Genomic DNA, 16,562 nt, shown 5'->3' on the forward strand with positions numbered 1-16,562 from the left:
CCTGAGAATCCCATGGACAGAGGAGGCTGGCAGGTTACAGTGTGTGAGGTTCAGAGTCAGAGAGGACCAAGCAACTAACACGTTCACTTTCACTTTTTCACTTTCAGGCCTTGCCTGAAGCGACCCCTGGATTGTGTAGTTCAAAAAGCCTAAAACTCCTGTTCTGCTGAAGCAAGTTTAGGTTGGGTTTTCCTCTACTTAAAACCAGGAGAATCCTAAATGATACACAGCAGAGCTGTCAGATAAACACCTAAAATGACTGTTTGACCCTCATGTCAAAAGCCAAGAACAGACATACAGATGGCAACAAACACATGAAAAGATCCTCAACATTGCTTATTATTGTTGTTCAGTCTCTAAGTCATGTCCAACCCATTGCAACTCCACGGACTGCAGCACGCCAGACTTCCCTGTCCTCCACTTTCTCTTGGAGTTTGCTCAAACTCATGTCCATTGAGTCAGTGATACCATCCAAACATCTCATCCTCTGTCCCCCCTCTTCTCCTCTTGCCCTCAATCTTTCCCAACATCGGAATCTTTTCCAGTGAGTCGGCTCTTCATATCAGGCGGCCAAAGTATTGGAGCTTTAGCTTCAGCATCAGTTGTTCCAATGAATATTCAGGGTTGATTTCCTTTAGGACTGACTGGTTTGATCTCCTTGCTGTCCAAGGGAGAACTGCAAGTCAAAACTATAATAAGCTATCAATCACTTCACATCAGTTAGAATGGCCATCATAAAAAAATCTACAAAAAATAAATGCTGGAGAGGATGTGGAGAAAAGGGAAACCTCTTGCACTGTTGGTGGGAAAACCACTATGGAGAACAGTATGGAGATTCCTTCAAAAAAAAAATTAGGAATAAAACTACCATGTGACCCAGCAATCCCACTCTGGGCATATGCCCTGAGAGAACCATAACTCAAAAAGTCACATGTACGCCAGTGCCCACTGTAGCACTAGTCAGGATATGGAAGCAACCCAGAAGTCCATCAACAGATGAATGTACAAAGAAGTTGTGGTACATGTATACAGTGGAATAGTACTCAGTCATAAAAAGGAACAAAACTGAGTCAGTTGTAGAGAGGTGAATGGACCTAGGGTCTGTCATAGAGTGAAGTCAGAAAAATATCATATAGTAATGCATATATATGGAGTCTAGAAAATCGGTACTGATGAACCTATTTGCAGGGCAGGAATAGAGATGCAGATGTAAAGAACAGGTTTGTGGACACAGTGGGGGAGGGAGAGGGTGGGAAAAATTGAGAAAGTAGCATCGACATCTATACATCACCACGTGTAAAACAGCTAGTGGAAAGCTGCTCTATAACACAAGGAGCTCAGCTCAGTGGTCTGGGATGACCTAGTGGGGTGGGATGGAAAGGGTAGGAGAGAGGCTCCAGAGGGAGGGGATATATGTATACATATGGCTGGTTCACATTGTTGTACAGAGAAACCAGCACAAATTGTAAAGCAATTATCCTCCAATTAAAAATAAATTTAAAAAACACCAAGGACAAAGGGTATCATCTTATCCAGAAGGGTCTGCCCTGTCCCTCCTCTTTGAGGCCCAAGGGCCCAACGCCTGGAATTGAGTCCCCAGACCTCTGCCTCCACACCCCCCACACATACAAACACAGGTGCCACACAGCACTGAGTAGACTTTTATTTTAAAGTCAAAGGCACAGCCTGTATGGGCGGAGGCAGTGACTGTGGAAGCCCAGCCCAGACCCCCAAGGCCCCACCCCCCAGCTAGGGGCAGCTGTGCCAAAGGGGAGGGGACGGATGAGAAGGGGGCCGCCCCTTTTAGGGAGGGTCGCCTACCTCCTAACTTAGCCCCAATAGGGGGAAGCAGGTGACATAAAGTGAGGCAGAAATACTTCAGGGGGTCCCCCAGGGCCTCTCGCTGAGCGCCCCCCCCCCCAACACAGGTCTTTGGTGGACGTAATTGCACAGACAGTCCATAAAGTGACAGCTTGAGAGGTGCCCCCTCCCAAGAGCAGGTCCTCAGGGGAGGGCAGGGGAGAGGTCCCAGTTTCTCCCTGTGGCAACTCAGTGCTTAGAAATGCAGGAGCCCTTCCCAACCGGAGCAGCCCCTTGGGGTAGAAGGGCCTTCCACCAGATGACGCAGTATCTTGGCAGAGGGCCCCACACCCCACTCCCCAGCAGGCCCCCTCCTTCCCTGCATCTCTAACTGTAATCTGGTAAGACATTTTTTAAAAAAGAATTCTCTGCTTATAAAAATACTTCTGCTCTGTCTGGGGGTAGGGAGGGGGAATGGGGGGGAGAAGGGTAACAATCCTGGGGAGGGGGGCGGCGCCGATGCAGGAGGCAGTGAGCCGGCCTCCTAGATCACAGACACGACGGGGGAGGCGGGGATCACAAGGGCAGGGGCTAGGAGGGGGGTAGGGGGCCATTGGCTCGTCGGGGGCCTCCCTTGGCAGCCGGGGCCCGGCCCGGGGCGGCGGGCGCGGGGGAGACGCGGCGGGACGTGGCGGCGCTCCGTAGCTTCTGTTTCCGCCGCTTGGCCAGCGGCGCGTTTTCCACGCTCTTCAGGAAGAAACCCTCGCGTTTGCCCCTGTTGAACGCCTGGCGGAAAGGAAAGGGTGAGTCCCACCGGCCTGGCCTCGACTTCCAGATCCCGGCTTTGGCCCCGTCCCAGGCCCTCCTTCCCATCCCACTAGGTCAGGTCCAACAGGTCTTTGGCCTCCACAGCCTCTCAGAAGCTCAAGGCCTCCGCAGGTCACGGGTCTGGACTCCGCGGACCTCAATCTGGCAGGACTCCGCGGAGTCGCCTTCCGGAGGCCCCCGCCCCCAGGATCAGGCCCCGCCCCCGAAGGCCCCGCCCCTCACCATGAAGGTGGCGTTGAGCCCGGAGCGCACAGCGGACCCCGAGGACTCCAGCACGTCCGGCGTCCGCAGCGGAGGCGAGGAGCGCGCGCTGCCGTCCTGCAGCCATGAGCTGCCCCGCAGCCCCTCGAGCTTCAGCCGCTTGGCGGGATCCACAGTCAGGAGCCCTGGAGGCGGGGCGGGGCAGCGTTAGCGGGCCGCGTGTAGAGGCTGCACCCCAGAGAGGGCAGCCCCACTCTCCTCCCCGACAAGCCCCCCACCGGGACACCTGACCCGGTGGCACTCCTTGCCCCATCACGACCCCATGGCCTCCCCCTCCCCAACCATAACCTGTAACCTCCAGCTCCACACCTCGGACCAGCTCCTTGGCTTCCTCAGACACGCCTTCCCAGGCCTCCCCGTCAAGAGAGAAGCGCCCCTCGCGGATCTTGCACATGATCTCCGCCGCCTGGCTCTGCCCGCCTTGGCCTGAGGCCCCCTGGAAGGGGACCTGGCCCGACAGCATCATGTACTAGGGGTGGGGGCGGGGGGACAAGTGAAAAGTGAGACCAGCCCAGACTAGGAGGCCAATGGAGGCCAGGAGACTGATTCAGCCCACCACAGGACCATGCACTCTCTCCAAGAGGCTAACAACTGAGGCCCGTGGGTGATGAACTCTACCCATCAAAGTAGGATGACTAGACCCCAGCACCAGAGCGACCCCGCCCATGTATCAGGGCATCTTCTGATCCCAGCCTCAGACCAAATCCTGCCACCCCCACCAAGAGGACTGCTGTCCCCAGGCTCGGAGGACCCTGACATCCCATACCAGAATGACGCCGAGGCTCCAGAGGTCGCAGGACTCGTCGTAGCCCTGCTGGGCCAGCAGTTCGGGGGCCGCGTACTGCAGCGTGAAGCAAGGCGTCTGCATGGGCCCTGCGGGGCTTTGCGGGCGCAGGCGCGCGAACCCGAAGTCGATGATCTTCACCGGGGCCCCGGGCGTGTCATCGGCGTACAGGATGTTCTACGAGGGTGGCGAGGCGGCCGTCAGAACCAGGCCCTCTGCCCCGAGGCCCTCCCGGTGCGCTTGAGGCCCCGCGCTCACCTCGGGCTTCAGGTCGCGGTGCACTACGCCCGCCTCCTCGTGCATGAAGCTCACGGCCGACACGAGGCTGCGCAGGATCTGGCTCGCCTCGGACTCGCTGAAGTGCCGCTTCTTGCGGATGTGCTCCAGCAGCTCCCCGCCCTGCAGCAGCTCCAGGACCAGGTACGTGTGCAGCTGCGGGCAGGGCAACGGGCCGGGGTCACCGCCTACCGAGACCCCACCCGCCCGCCAGATCCCGCCCCGAGGTCACCATCGAGCCCCGCCCCCAGTTTCAGGGGCCTTCCAGGTTCAACAATGATCTCAAGACTACCACCCTCCCACCAGCCCGCCCCCCACCCCGCAAGAACCACCTTAGGACTCGCTTGTGGCTCTACCCCGTACTGTTTTCCTTCCCAGGTGGCGCTAGTGGTAAAGAACCCGCCTGCCAATGCAAGGGAGGTAACAGATTCGAGTTGGATCCCTGGGTGGGGAAGATCCCCTGGAGGAGGGCATGGCAATCCACTCCAGTATTCTTGGGCCTGGAGAATCCTACGGACAGAGGAGGTGGCGGGCTTCGGTCCACAGGATCGCGAAGAGTTGGACACGACTGAAGCTACTTAGCAGCAGCAGCAGTCCCTTTGGCCACCTTAAAGTTCAGTTCAGTCGCTCAGTCGTGTCCGACTCTTTGCGACCCCATGAACTCCAGCACTCCAGGCTTCCCTGTCCATCACCAACTCCTGCAGTCTGCTCAAACTCATGTCCATCAAGTCAGGGATGCCATCCAACCATCTCATCCTCTGTCGTCCCCTTCTCCCCTTGCCTTCAATCTTTACCAGCATCAGGGTTTTTTCCAATGAGTCAGTTCTTCGAATCAGGTAGCCAAAGGATTAGAACTTCAGCTTCAGCATCGGTCTTTACAATGAATATTCAGGATTGATTTCCTTTAGGATTGACTGGTTTGATCTCCTACAGTCCAAGGGGCTCTCAAGAGTCTTCTCCAACACCACAGTTCAAAAGCATCAACTCTTCAGCACTCAGCTTTCTCTCACATCCATACATGACTACTGGAAAAACCATAGCTTTGACTAGATGGACCTTTGTCGGCAAAGTAATGTCTGCTTTTTAATATGCTGTCTAGGTTTGTCATAGCTTTTCTTCCAAGGAGCAAGCATCTGTTAATTTCATGGCTGCAGACACCATCTGCAGTGATTTTGGAGCCCAAGAAAATAAAGTCTGTCACTGTATCCATTGTTCCCCCATCTATGTGCCATGAAGTGATGGGACCTGATGCCATGATCTTCATTTTTTGAATGTTGAGTTTTTTGTTTTTTGAATGTTGAGTTTTAAGCCTGCTTTTTTCACTCTCCTCTCTCACTTTCATCAAGAGGCTCCTCAGTTCTTTGCTTTCTACCATAAAGGTGGTGTCATCTGCATATCTGAGGTTATTATTGATATTTCTCCCGGCAATCTTGATTCCAGCTTGTGCTTCATCCAGCCCACATTTTGCATGATGTACTCTGCATATAAGTTAAATAAACACGGTGACAATATATAGCTTTGATGTACTCCTTTCACAATTTGGAACCAGTCCGTTGTTCCATGTCTGATTTTAACTGTTGTTTCTTGACCTGCATACAGATTTCTCAGGAGGCAGGTAAGGTGCTTTGCTACTCCCAACTCTTTAAGAATTTTCCAATTTGTTGTGATCCACACAACAAACTGTTGTGGCCACCTTAAAACCCACATGCAAAAATTGTCCCCCTGCCCTGTTCCCTTGTCCATTCCCATATCCGCCTTCGAGTCCTCAGGCCCTCCTAGGTGCTTAGTCCCTCAGTGGTGTCTGACTCTTTATACATATGTAGCCTGTAGCCTGCCAGGCTCCTCTGTCCATGGGGATTCTCCAGGCAGGAATATTGGAGTGGGATGCCCTCTTCCAGGGGATCTTCCCAACCCAGGAATCAAACCCAGCTCTCCCACATTGCAGGCGGATTCTTTACCGTCTGAGCCACCAGGGAAGCCCAAGAACGCTGGAGTAGCCTATCCTTTCTCCAAGGAAACTTCCCGACCCAGGAATCGAACAGGAATCTCTTGAATTGAAGCGACTTCTTTACCTGCTGAGCTACCATAATCCCGCCTCCCTCACCTCCACGTCCTCAGGCCCCTCCCACGGCGCGCTCAGGCCCCGCCTCCTGCCCGCCTCCCCGCCCTCCTCGGGCAGCCTCCAGCACCCCTGCGCTCCGTCGCAGCCCAGGAAGGCGTCACCTGGTCGTGATGCACTTCGTGCAGCTTCACCACGTTGGGATGCGACTGGCACAGCCGCAGGGCAGCCACTTCGCGCTGCGTGTTCTCCTCCAGCCTGGGGGCAGGGCAGGCGGGGTCAGATGAGCCACCTCCGGCCCCACCCTCCCCTAGTCCGCTCTGCCGGACTCCGCCCGCCCCGGGCCCGCCCACCTGCGACTGAGGATCTTGACCGCGAACTCTTGGCCGCTCTGTAGCTGGCGGCAGCGGCGGCACACGGAGAAACTACCCTGGCCCAACGCGGGTTCCCGCAGGTCCAGTTCGTACTGCTGGAAGAAGGGCGAATCCTGGGGGCGAAGGATAAGCGTCAGAGGTCGTAGCCGGAGCCTTGCGGCTATGCCACGCCCCACCTCGGAGAGGCTCCGTGTGCGCCTGGTGAAGACAGGTCTGGAGTCCCCACGCCCACTTCTCCCCACCCTGGCCCGATCCACCTGCATCATGACGCTCCTGGCCAACGCCGCCGGGCCGGGCCGGTCTCCAGCGCCAGACGCTTCCAGCACATCGGTCATCACCGCGTTGTTGCGGTCAAACAAGATGGATGGCGCCACGAAGGAGTATCCCTGGTGGAGGAGGAGGGTTGTCAGGGCTGGATGGGCATCCGGGGGCTGGAGGTGCAGAAGGAGCCCCTGAAGGCCCAGACCCAGCCGGAAGGAGGGCAGGGGGCAGAGGAAAGACCCTGCAGTAGGGAGTTGGGGGTGTTGCTTTTGCATCTCGGTGTACACAGGCTGTTGTGGACATTTTTACTCCACCTTGGTCTGTGATCCCTTGGAACCATGTCTATCCCCTCAGCAGTCTGGGACTCCACCTTTCTCGTCACAGTGGTCCCCCAAGTGCCAAGGCCATCATCTGGCACAACGTAATGGCCCAGAATATGATGGGCTGAATGAATGAAAGAACTGTGGCCTGGTATTACACATGCTTAGCTTAGAAGAATGCAGCTCTACCCACTCAGGACAAAGAGTCTTTATTACTTTCAAATCAAACTTTGGCCTCCTCTGCAAGGGGGGCTACTGAGGAAATGTTTTTGCCTTTCCTAAGGATCCATGTCCTGGCAATTCAAGGAATTCTCAAGGGTAATTTTAAGGATGTGTTATTTTCTCCTAAAAACACAGTGCCACTGTATGCAGTCCTAACTAGGATGCACACAGTGGGATTTTTGTCTATTAAGTTTGTTGATATGTCCCCAGTACCCAAGTCAGTGCCTGACACTTTGAAGGCACTCATTACATATTTTTGAATCATTAAATGAATGAATGAAAGTAACCATCAAAAAAAAAAAAAAGTAACCATCGATTAGCAAGAAAACTTGCTTATTAGGACTGTGAGATCAAAGATAGATCCCAATAGATCGAGGGATATTCAAGCACAGAGCTGTCACTTGTGAGAGCTTCACAGAGGGGACTGATCCATCCATAGTTGATACTGGCCTATTATTTACTATTTATGGACCGCGTCCTACCCAGCCATGACCCCAAGCTGGACCTAGGGACGCAGAAATTAAACACATAGTCCCTGCCCTCTGAGAGTTTCAGACCAGGCGAGGTGGTCTCCGTCAGTGTCAGTATACAACCTGACAAACTGCTCAGAAGGAGGTTTTGTCTTCAGAGGGCTGGTGCCCAAGAAAAGGGCAACCTAGGGCCAGAGGAGCAGGGAAGTCTTCTCACAGGGCAGCGCTGGACAGCAAGGCTTGAATTTTGCCAGGTGGGCAACTGTAGGGAAAGAACTCCAGGTGGGAGAAACTGCATGTGCAAAGGTACAGAAGTATCTTCTGGAACCTCTGAAAAGTTCCAAGGTGCTGGAGCACCAGGTGAAATAACAGAGAGTACTGAGCAAAGACCAACATCATATACAAATGAACTGATTTACACAACAGAAACAGACTCACAGACTTAGTGAACGAACTTCTGATTACCAGGGGGGGAAGGTGGGAAAAAGGGATAGTTAGGGAAAACCAGACACAGAACAACAGGCTGGATCAAAATTGGGAAAGGAGTACGTCAAGGCTGTATATTGTCACCCTGTTTATTTAACTTATATGCAGAGCACATCATGCAAAATGCCGGGCTGGATGAATCAAAAGCTGGAATCAAGATTGCATGGTGAAATATCAACAACGTCAGATATGAGGATGATACCACCCTAATGGCAGAAAGAAAAGAGGAACTAAAGAGCTGCTTGATAAAGGTAAAAGAGGAGAATAAAAAAACTGGCTTAAAACTCAACATTCAGAAAACTAAGATCATGGCATCTGGTCCCATCACTTCATGGAAAATAAATGGGGAAAATATGGAAACAGTGGCAGATTTCATTTTCTTGGACTCCAAAATCACTGCAGATGGTGACTGCAGCCATGAAATTAACAGACGCTTGCTCCTTGGAAGAAAACCTATGACAAACCTAGACAGTGTATTAAAAGCAGAGACATCACTTTGCTGACAAAGGTCCATATAGTCAGAGCTATGGTTTTTCCAGTAGTCATGTACGGATGTGAGAATTGGACCATAAGGAAGGCTGAGGACCAAAGAATTGGTACTTTCAAACTGTGGTGCTGGAGAAGACTCTTGAGAGTCCCCTGGACAGCAGAGAGATCAAACCAGTCAATCCTAAAGAAAATTGATTGGAAGGACTGATGCTGAAGCTGAAGCTCCAATACTTTGGGCACCTGATGCGAAGAGGAGCCGACTTGTTAGAAAAGATCCTGATGCTGAGAAAGATTGAAGGCAGGAGGAGAAGGGGGCAACAGAGGATGAATGGTATCACCAACTCAATGGACATGAGCTTGAGCAAACTCCAGGAGATAGTGGAGGATAGGGAAGCCTGGTGTGCCGCAGTCCATGGAGTTGCAAAGAGTCAGACACGATTTAACAACTGAGCAACAACAAGGGAGTTTGAAATTGACATGTATATACTTCTATATTTAAAATGGATAACTAACAAGGACCTATGTATAGCACAGGGAACTCTGCTCAATGTTAGGTGGCAGCCTGGATGGGAGGGGAGTTTGGGGGAGAATGGATACATGCATATGTATGGTTGAGTCCCTTTGCTGTCCACCTGAAACTATCACAACATTGTTATTCGGCTATATTCCAATATAAAAGAAAATGTTAAAAAAAAAGACCACATCATGCAAGGCCTTGTATACCAAGCAAAGAAGCTTGGACTTGTCCAACAGGCCTAAGCTTCTAAAACTGGGTAGAGGGGGCCTGTGTCCCCAGGAATGTGATAAACAAAGCATCTCTTCCTAGGTGTCCCCTTAAAACAATAGTTTTACCTAACAATAAAGAGAGATGATGGAGAAGGGAAATCGACATGAAATTTCAAGATAAACCAGGAAATTCAAAGACGTGTCCTGCCAAGGCAGTCTCGATGACTGACAATTCGAAGTTCGTCATGAATGGAGAGCAAGGGAGATGCCGAGTCCCCCTCAGGACACAGGGCTATGTAGTGTCCACAGGTCAGCCGGGGCTGAGGCTGGCAGCAGCACCCCACTTCCCCTGCATCTGTGGTCCCATGAGCTCTCACTCACCTGGAAGATGCGAGGGTCCCCAGGTGGGGGGCTGCCAGGGGGTGAGTAGACAGGCTCCAGTCGGGTAAATTCCTCTGCAAAGTTGCCCACATCCAGCTCTGAGCGGATCTGGGGTCGGAATGGGGCTGGAATCTTCCTAGCAGCCAGAGCAGCCCAGTCCAGACCCTGGAGAAAAGGAATGAAAGATAAGGGATCAAAGGGCAGGAAATGGAAACACTGTCCAGTCAGGCCACCCTCACGGGGCAGCTCCTCAGTGAGGCAAAGGTCTCCCTGGCACTTGTGTGCAGAGCTGTTCTTCCTGTCTCCCAGCTTCTGTTTCCCTTCCTCTGATAACAGGATCCCTGTTTCCCTTGGAGAACCACCCCTCCACCACACTCAGCCAATTCTCGGACTTTTAATAGAACTGGTATGCAAAAAAAAAAAAAAATCTCTTTCTTCTACTGGACTTAAATCTGGGAGGATATGAGTCTGGAACTGCTGTGGTCCCCTCAGCGTCTCGTGATGAAAGGCCCAGGCAGAAAAGCAGAAGCAAGAGACAAACTAAGAAATTCCTAATAATATAGACTCAGTACCTGGATCCATCCTTGCCTGAAATCAGACCGTTTTTCCTGACTTTTCATTTATGGTAGCTAAAACACTCCTTTTTATGTTTAAACTAGTTATGGCATAGCTTGTTCTTGTTGCCTGTCCAACACCCATTCTCTCTGTCATTCTTGGGACTATAGCCCCTATTTTATTTCAGGAACCAATGTACAAACTAAAAAATAGTATTTTACAAACTTCCTTACAGTTAGCAGTGACCAATTACTTGTAAGCAAAAATTATGAGGGAGGGATCCAGAGAAAGAGCCTGAAGAGGAGGGTGACCAGTTGTTAAGTACCCTTTTTGCCCTTCCCTCCTTCGTCCTCATGCTTCCCACCTACAGAGCAAGAGGTCTAGCAGTCATTTTGATACCAGGAGGCAACCGTGGGAATGCAGGCTGTAGTGTAGTATTAGTTGCTCAGGCATGTCAAACTCTTGTGACCCCACGGACTATACCTCACTAGGCTCCCCTATCCATGGGCTTCTCCAGGCAAAAATACTGGAGTGGACTGCCATGCCCTCCTCCAGGGGATCTTCCTGACCTAGGGATTGAACCCGCATCTCTTATGTCTCCTGCATTGACAGATGGGCTCCTTACCACTAGCGCCACCTGGAAAGCCCTGGGAATGGAGGCTACGTGCTAAAAATGAAGGAGCATTTAAAAAGAAAAAGTCAAGCTTGGCTCCTTGACGACACCATAGCAGCCCTAGACTGCTGACCTCTGGATTTCTTTTATGTAGATAGATAAACAGGCAGACAGACAGACAGATAGATCTCTATCTTTTTTAGACTACCATTCATTCCAATCTCTGTTCTTAGAAGCCAGACTCTATTCCACAGATATCACCATCTTCAGTGCACATATTGTCACATGCAGCCTAGAGGCATGGCTTGGGCTTAAAGGACCCAGTTCTGGCACCAGGGACCTCAGCATTGCTATCAGCAAAGAGGTTGTCTCAAGAGAAGGGAAAATAGCATCAGGCCTCAAAGACCTGGGGAGGGGAGGGCGCTCTCTAGTCTGACAGCTGGTTCACCTGCTCCCAAGCACCCAGGGCCCAGGATGCACTCAGGGTGGGCTGAGGAATTCACTTAAGGAAACTGACACTGCTCAGTCACTCTGCCCATAATGGAACACCTTCACTGTGGACACTTAAGACTCCTGTTTGAGAAAGCTTCTCTGAGGGCCCTTCCAGGCAGTACTTGCTGGGAAGATCCAAGGAGGTGGTATTCATAGCAAGGGTAACTGGGTGCCCGGCCCACAGTAAGTGCCCAAAATGGATGCTTTTGTTACTACATCAGACAAGGCAAATGTAATACCCACGTGTAAACAGAACATGACATTTCAGAGCATGGGCCTTCAGGCCACCTAGACCTGAGCTCTGTCACTTCGCTCAGTGATCTTGGGCAAATTACCTAACCTCTCTGACCATGGACTGTATAGTCCATGAGGTCGCAAAGAGTCAGACAGGACTGAGCAACTTTCACTTTCACTTTTTCTGAACCTGTTTCCTTGTCTGTGAAGATAAGGCTAATCAGGTTGGTTCTAAGGCTTACATGAAATTATGCAAGCAAGGGGCCAAGACACAGTCACTGTTACAGGGTCCTGCTAGGCAACGGGGGCTTCCCAGGTGGCTCAGTGGTAAAGAATCTGCCTGTTAATGCAGGAGACGTGGGTTCAATCCTTGGGTCGGGAAGATACCCTGGAGTAGGAAATGGCAGCCCACTCCCATGGACAGAGAAGCCTGGTGGGCTCCAGTCCAGGGGGTCACAAAGAGTGGGACATGACTGAGCAACTGAGCATGCACACATGCTATGCAATGACTCTGGCCACACACAGTGCCCAAACCAGCGAGGGCTCACAAGGACAGAATTCACTTTGCACTGCACCCTAACCCGAGTGCAAGTTGCTTAGGACAAATCCCACGTGGCTGATTCAGACACATCCATCTGAAGTATAGGCACACACACCATACAGGTACAAAGACCAAAACCCTGAGTGGATGCTAACAGTCATGAGACGGGCCGACAGTAGACCTGGGGTCTGTTCCCAGCTCTACATTTGTACTGTGTGATCTCTGGCAGATCACCTTGCTTCTCTGAATTGTCCAATGAAAAGTCCATTCTCCAGTCCCTGCCAGTCCTGCCAGGCAATGAACCTAGAATTCTTTCCCATGAGGGCAAATTTTAATAGAGATGAATGAGAAGACAAGCCTGCTTTTTTTACTTGCAAAGTTTTCTAAATCAAGTGAAACTGTCCAGTCTCAGACCACCCCTCCAGTGTCCCCCAGCCCAGAGCAGTAGCCCAGCCCCGGTGTGTGTAGAGAGCTATGGGGGTGAGCCAGGAGCCTCACCTGGAAGAAGGGGTGGTCCTTAACTTCCTGTGCCCCCTGGGGTCCTGCACCCAGTCGCTTCCTGGGGTCCTTGCAGAGTAGCCGCTGCAGTAGGTCCTGTGCCACTGGCCCGATCCGGGGGGGGAAGGGAGGGGAGCACTTCAGGATCCGTCTGGGAGGATTGGGGGGGGCGTCAGGGGCAGCGAGCCCCCCCTCCAGCCCTGCCCAGGCTCCTCGGCCGCCCTCTGCTTCCAGTTCTGCTCACCGAGACACCTCTGCCTGCGTGTTCCTCTCGCCCTCCAGGGTGAAGGGTGAGGCCCCTGTCAGCAGCTCGAAGAGCAGGATGCCAAGGCTCCACCAGTCTACAGCCTGCTGGGCAGAGCCAGGGTGAGGGCCTGCAGCCACCCCCGCCTCACCCCACCCCACCCCCGGGCCAACCCACCTTGCCGTGGCCCGACTTGCTGCGGATGATTTCAGGGGCCATGTACTCGATGGTGCCGCAGAAGGAGAAGGTCCGCTCTTTCTGGGAGGACAAGAGGACCCATTTGGGCACCCAGCAGCCCCCCACCATGGCCCAGAGTAAGACTCGCTGGACTTGTGAGAGTTGGAGCAGTGGGAACTTCCCAAAGGCAGAGCTACTGCACCCCCACCCCCAGAAATGCAGAGCCAGGCGTGAAGCTGGAGCCAGGATGGGAAGGCCTGCGTGGAGGGTTCAGGAGGCTGAGACCTCCCTTCACTCACCTCCTCTGTCAGGAACTCCTTGCTAAGCCCAAAGTCGGTGAGGACAATATGGCCCTCGGAGTCCAGAAGCACATTCTCCAGCTTCAGATCTCGGTAGATGATGCCCAGCTGGCAGGAGGGAAGAGGGCGCTGAGGGTCCCTCCCCCGACGCCCCCCCACCCACCGCTCCTACAGCTCCTGTTCTGCACCAGAGCCCTGGGGCAGGGGCTCTCCAGTGGGGTGGGGGGCAGGATGAGCCTGGGCCATTGGACAGGAGAAGCCATTTAAGATGCAGCAGCATAGGGGCTTCCCTGATGGTCCAGTGGTTAAGAATCCGCCTGCCAATACAGGGGACACGGCTTCCAGCCCTGGTCCTGGAAGGTGCCACATGCCGTGGAGCAACTAAGCCTGTGGGCAGCAACTGCTGAGTCCGCAGCAAGAGAAGCCACCGCATCGAGAACCCTGAGCCCCGCAACCAAGAGCAGCCCCCGAGTGCAGCAATGAAGACCCAGCACCGCCATCAGTCAATCAATTTCCAAAAAGCATGGAAGGGGTGGAGAAACACCACAGAGAGGCCCCCGGGAGGAAAGCCGTGTGAGGAGCCCCGAATCACGACAGCTCTAGGAACCAAGGCATAAGGTCTCCATTTGAGGAAGTTCTGTGAACGTGGCCCCAGGAAGCAGCCTGTGAGAGTTCCCCGTGAGAGGAAAGCCCCCAGCGGAGGAGACCCCAGCAGGCAGCACCCAGGCCTTCCTCCCAGGAGGCTAGGGGAAGTGGATCCAGTCCCCCCCCCCACCTCACCCTACAGCCACCCCCTCCCAGGAAGCCCGAGGCGGCCAGGTTCACAGGCCCCTCCAGAGGCCAGGACCCAGTCCCCAGGGCCATGGCCTGGTGGCCGGGTCCTCACCCACCTTATGCAGGTGCTCCAGAGCCAGCACGATCTCGCCCCCATACACGCGCACCTCGGCCTCCTTGAAGTACTGGCGCTGGTAGAGGTGGGTGAACATCTCGCCGCCGTTCACATAGTCTGGAGGGGGTGGGAGTGGACATTGGGAAGCGGCCCCCACGGGTGGCCCCACCTGCCCCCACAGGGCCTGCCCTTACCCAGGATGAGGTGCAGCTTGGCATCAGTCTGGAAGGCGTAGTGCAGCGTGACCAGGAAGGGTGCCTGGCGCACCAGCTCCAGCACGGAGCGCTCGGTGCGTGTGTGCTCCTGTGTCTTGGCACGCTGCACCAAGGCTGCCTTGCGCAGCACCTTCATGGCATACAGCTTGCCCGCGTCGTGCCCGCCCGCCTTCCGCACCAGGAACACCTTCCCGTAGGCTGTGGGGGCAGCGAGTGGGCGGAAGGTAGGCCATGAGCAGAAGGGTGGGTGCGAAGGTGGGGGGGTAGTGACGCCCCCACCCAGGAGGGTGTGCAAGGTGGGGGAAGGAGCCGGGGCGAGAGGCAGGTGTGCACAAAGCTGGCAGCGCTTTCTAAGGCAAAGACATGCACACCCCCGGGAGGGTGCTCAGCAAACCTAGGGAGGGGATGTGCAAACCAGGCTGGGTGGGGTGGGGGCACGCAACTCCCCGGAGGCCTGCAGCACAGGGTGGGGGCGGAGCGTGTGCAGACCTGGGGAAGGTCTAGAGGATGCAAAGCCAGGGAGGGGACGCAGAGGGGCGGGCAGGCAGAGGAAGGACAGTCAGCCCCGAGGTGGGGAGTTTGCAAAGTGGAGGAAGGTGGCTCTCATATCTCGCAAGGTGGGGGGAGCTGTGAAATCGCACGGGGGTGGGCTGCAAGCCCCCAAGAGTGTTGGCACATCCGGGGAGGACCTTGCTCAATGTGGAGCAGCCCTGGGAGTGGGCATGCCAACCCCAGCAGGGCAGGGCCAAGCAGGCAAGGCGGGCTATGCCGGGAGAGGGTGGGGGGCATTGCTGGTGGCCTGGCCCAACCCAGGCGGGTGTGCCCGCGCGGCAGGCCCAGAGCACCCTGAGGGGGGAGGGCACTTGCCGGTGGATAGGGGTCCTCACCTCCCGTGCCCAGCACCTTGAGCAGCTGGAAGTTCTCCACGCCTACCTTCTCCTCGTGCCCCGTCAGGTTGGCTGTGGGCACAGGGGGCAAATGAACCCAGCCTGTGCATGAACCTTCCCCGGCCGGCCGGGCCAGCCATCACCCGGCCGGCACCCCGGGCCACCCCCTGCCCCACCTTCGGTGATCTGCAGCTCCACGGCACAGCCCTCGTCCTCGTCCTCGTCCCCCATGGCCGGCGGGTCGCTGGGGCCCGCGCGGCTCGGCTCCGGGGCGGGCGGCGCCGGTTACATGGCGGCTCCGGCCGGGGCGGGAGCTTCCTGGTGCCGCCTCCGGGGCCGAGGCGGGCGCCGGCGCCGCCTCCCGGCTCCCCGCCCCGCGCGGCCTGAGTCAGGCGCTGGAACGTGACAGCGCCCGGGCTGCGGGTGGGCGCGCGGGGGGGCGGTCTGGTCTCCCGCGGGCGCAGGGGGCTGCCGCCAGGAGTGTGCACTCTGGGACCCCGGGCGACCCTCCTGGGGACCCGGGAGTCCCCCTTGGGAGCCATGCCTGGGGTCTATGGATAAGCCGGAGCCTCTGTGGGGCGGACACTCCCCAGCCAGGTATCGGCCCCAGGGCGGTAAGTCCACCACAGGCTGTGCCCCGAGGGGGTGGGAGTCCCACTCCAGTGCTTTAGAGCCAACTTCCTCGCCAAGGCAGCCAGGCAGCTCTGTCCAATTCTTAGCCACCAGTGAAAGTGAGGAACTTCATACAGATCACAACCCTCTTGCCTGGTTCTTCTTGATCACTTCTTGACTGCAGCAAATAGGGGAGGGGATCTGTCAGTCCCCTTGACAGATGAGCAGCGTGAGGCCACAGGCCACCTCATCCTGCACAGCCCCAGCCCCGCATGCCTCACTCAGTGTGGCTCTTTGCTCTTGGTGCTGGGTGGGCTAGGAGGGTCCCAGAAGCCACGTGGCCCAGCCCAGCTTCCTGTCTGTATCCTCGGCTGCCAGCGAAGCCCTCTTCCCTGCGGACTTGCCTTTGCAGGGGAGGCCTGGGCAGGGGCAGGCACCCTGAGGGCCGGGCCTTGTCTCTGGGCTCCCCCTACCCATGAGGGTGCTTACAGGGGCCACTGAGAGGGCACCCAGCCGGAACTCCAGCAGGGATGGGCAGCCCGTTTTCTGACTGAATCTCTCTAGAGCGA

General features: G+C 55.2%; 1 protein-coding gene across 2 annotated transcripts; it reads right to left on the minus strand.

Moving 5' to 3' along the window:
• Positions 1-1,638: 1,638 nt before the first annotated feature.
• RPS6KA4 (ribosomal protein S6 kinase A4) lies at positions 1,639-15,706 on the minus strand. 2 transcript variants are annotated; one of them, XM_043927736.1, is made up of 17 exons: positions 15,558-15,706; positions 15,382-15,453; positions 14,474-14,692; positions 14,281-14,396; positions 13,391-13,498; positions 13,092-13,172; positions 12,915-13,018; positions 12,671-12,821; positions 9,738-9,902; positions 6,640-6,768; positions 6,362-6,495; positions 6,173-6,266; positions 3,932-4,105; positions 3,656-3,850; positions 3,199-3,358; positions 2,851-3,014; positions 1,639-2,586 (listed from the first exon to the last, which is right to left on the minus strand). In XM_043927736.1, exons 1-17 carry the CDS (start codon positions 15,610-15,612, stop codon positions 2,392-2,394), a joined length of 2,316 nt encoding a protein of 771 aa, XP_043783671.1. In that variant the 5' UTR covers positions 15,613-15,706; the 3' UTR covers positions 1,639-2,391. The 2 variants fall into 2 exon arrangements, with proteins under 2 accessions (XP_043783671.1, XP_043783677.1); XM_043927742.1 differs by having other exon boundaries at positions 15,428-15,453; positions 15,558-15,690.
• Between the last annotated feature and the right edge of the window lie 856 nt (positions 15,707-16,562).

Source organism: Cervus elaphus, chromosome 2 (assembly GCF_910594005.1).
Source record: "Cervus elaphus chromosome 2, mCerEla1.1, whole genome shotgun sequence".
Lineage (NCBI taxonomy): Eukaryota > Metazoa > Chordata > Mammalia > Artiodactyla > Cervidae > Cervus > Cervus elaphus.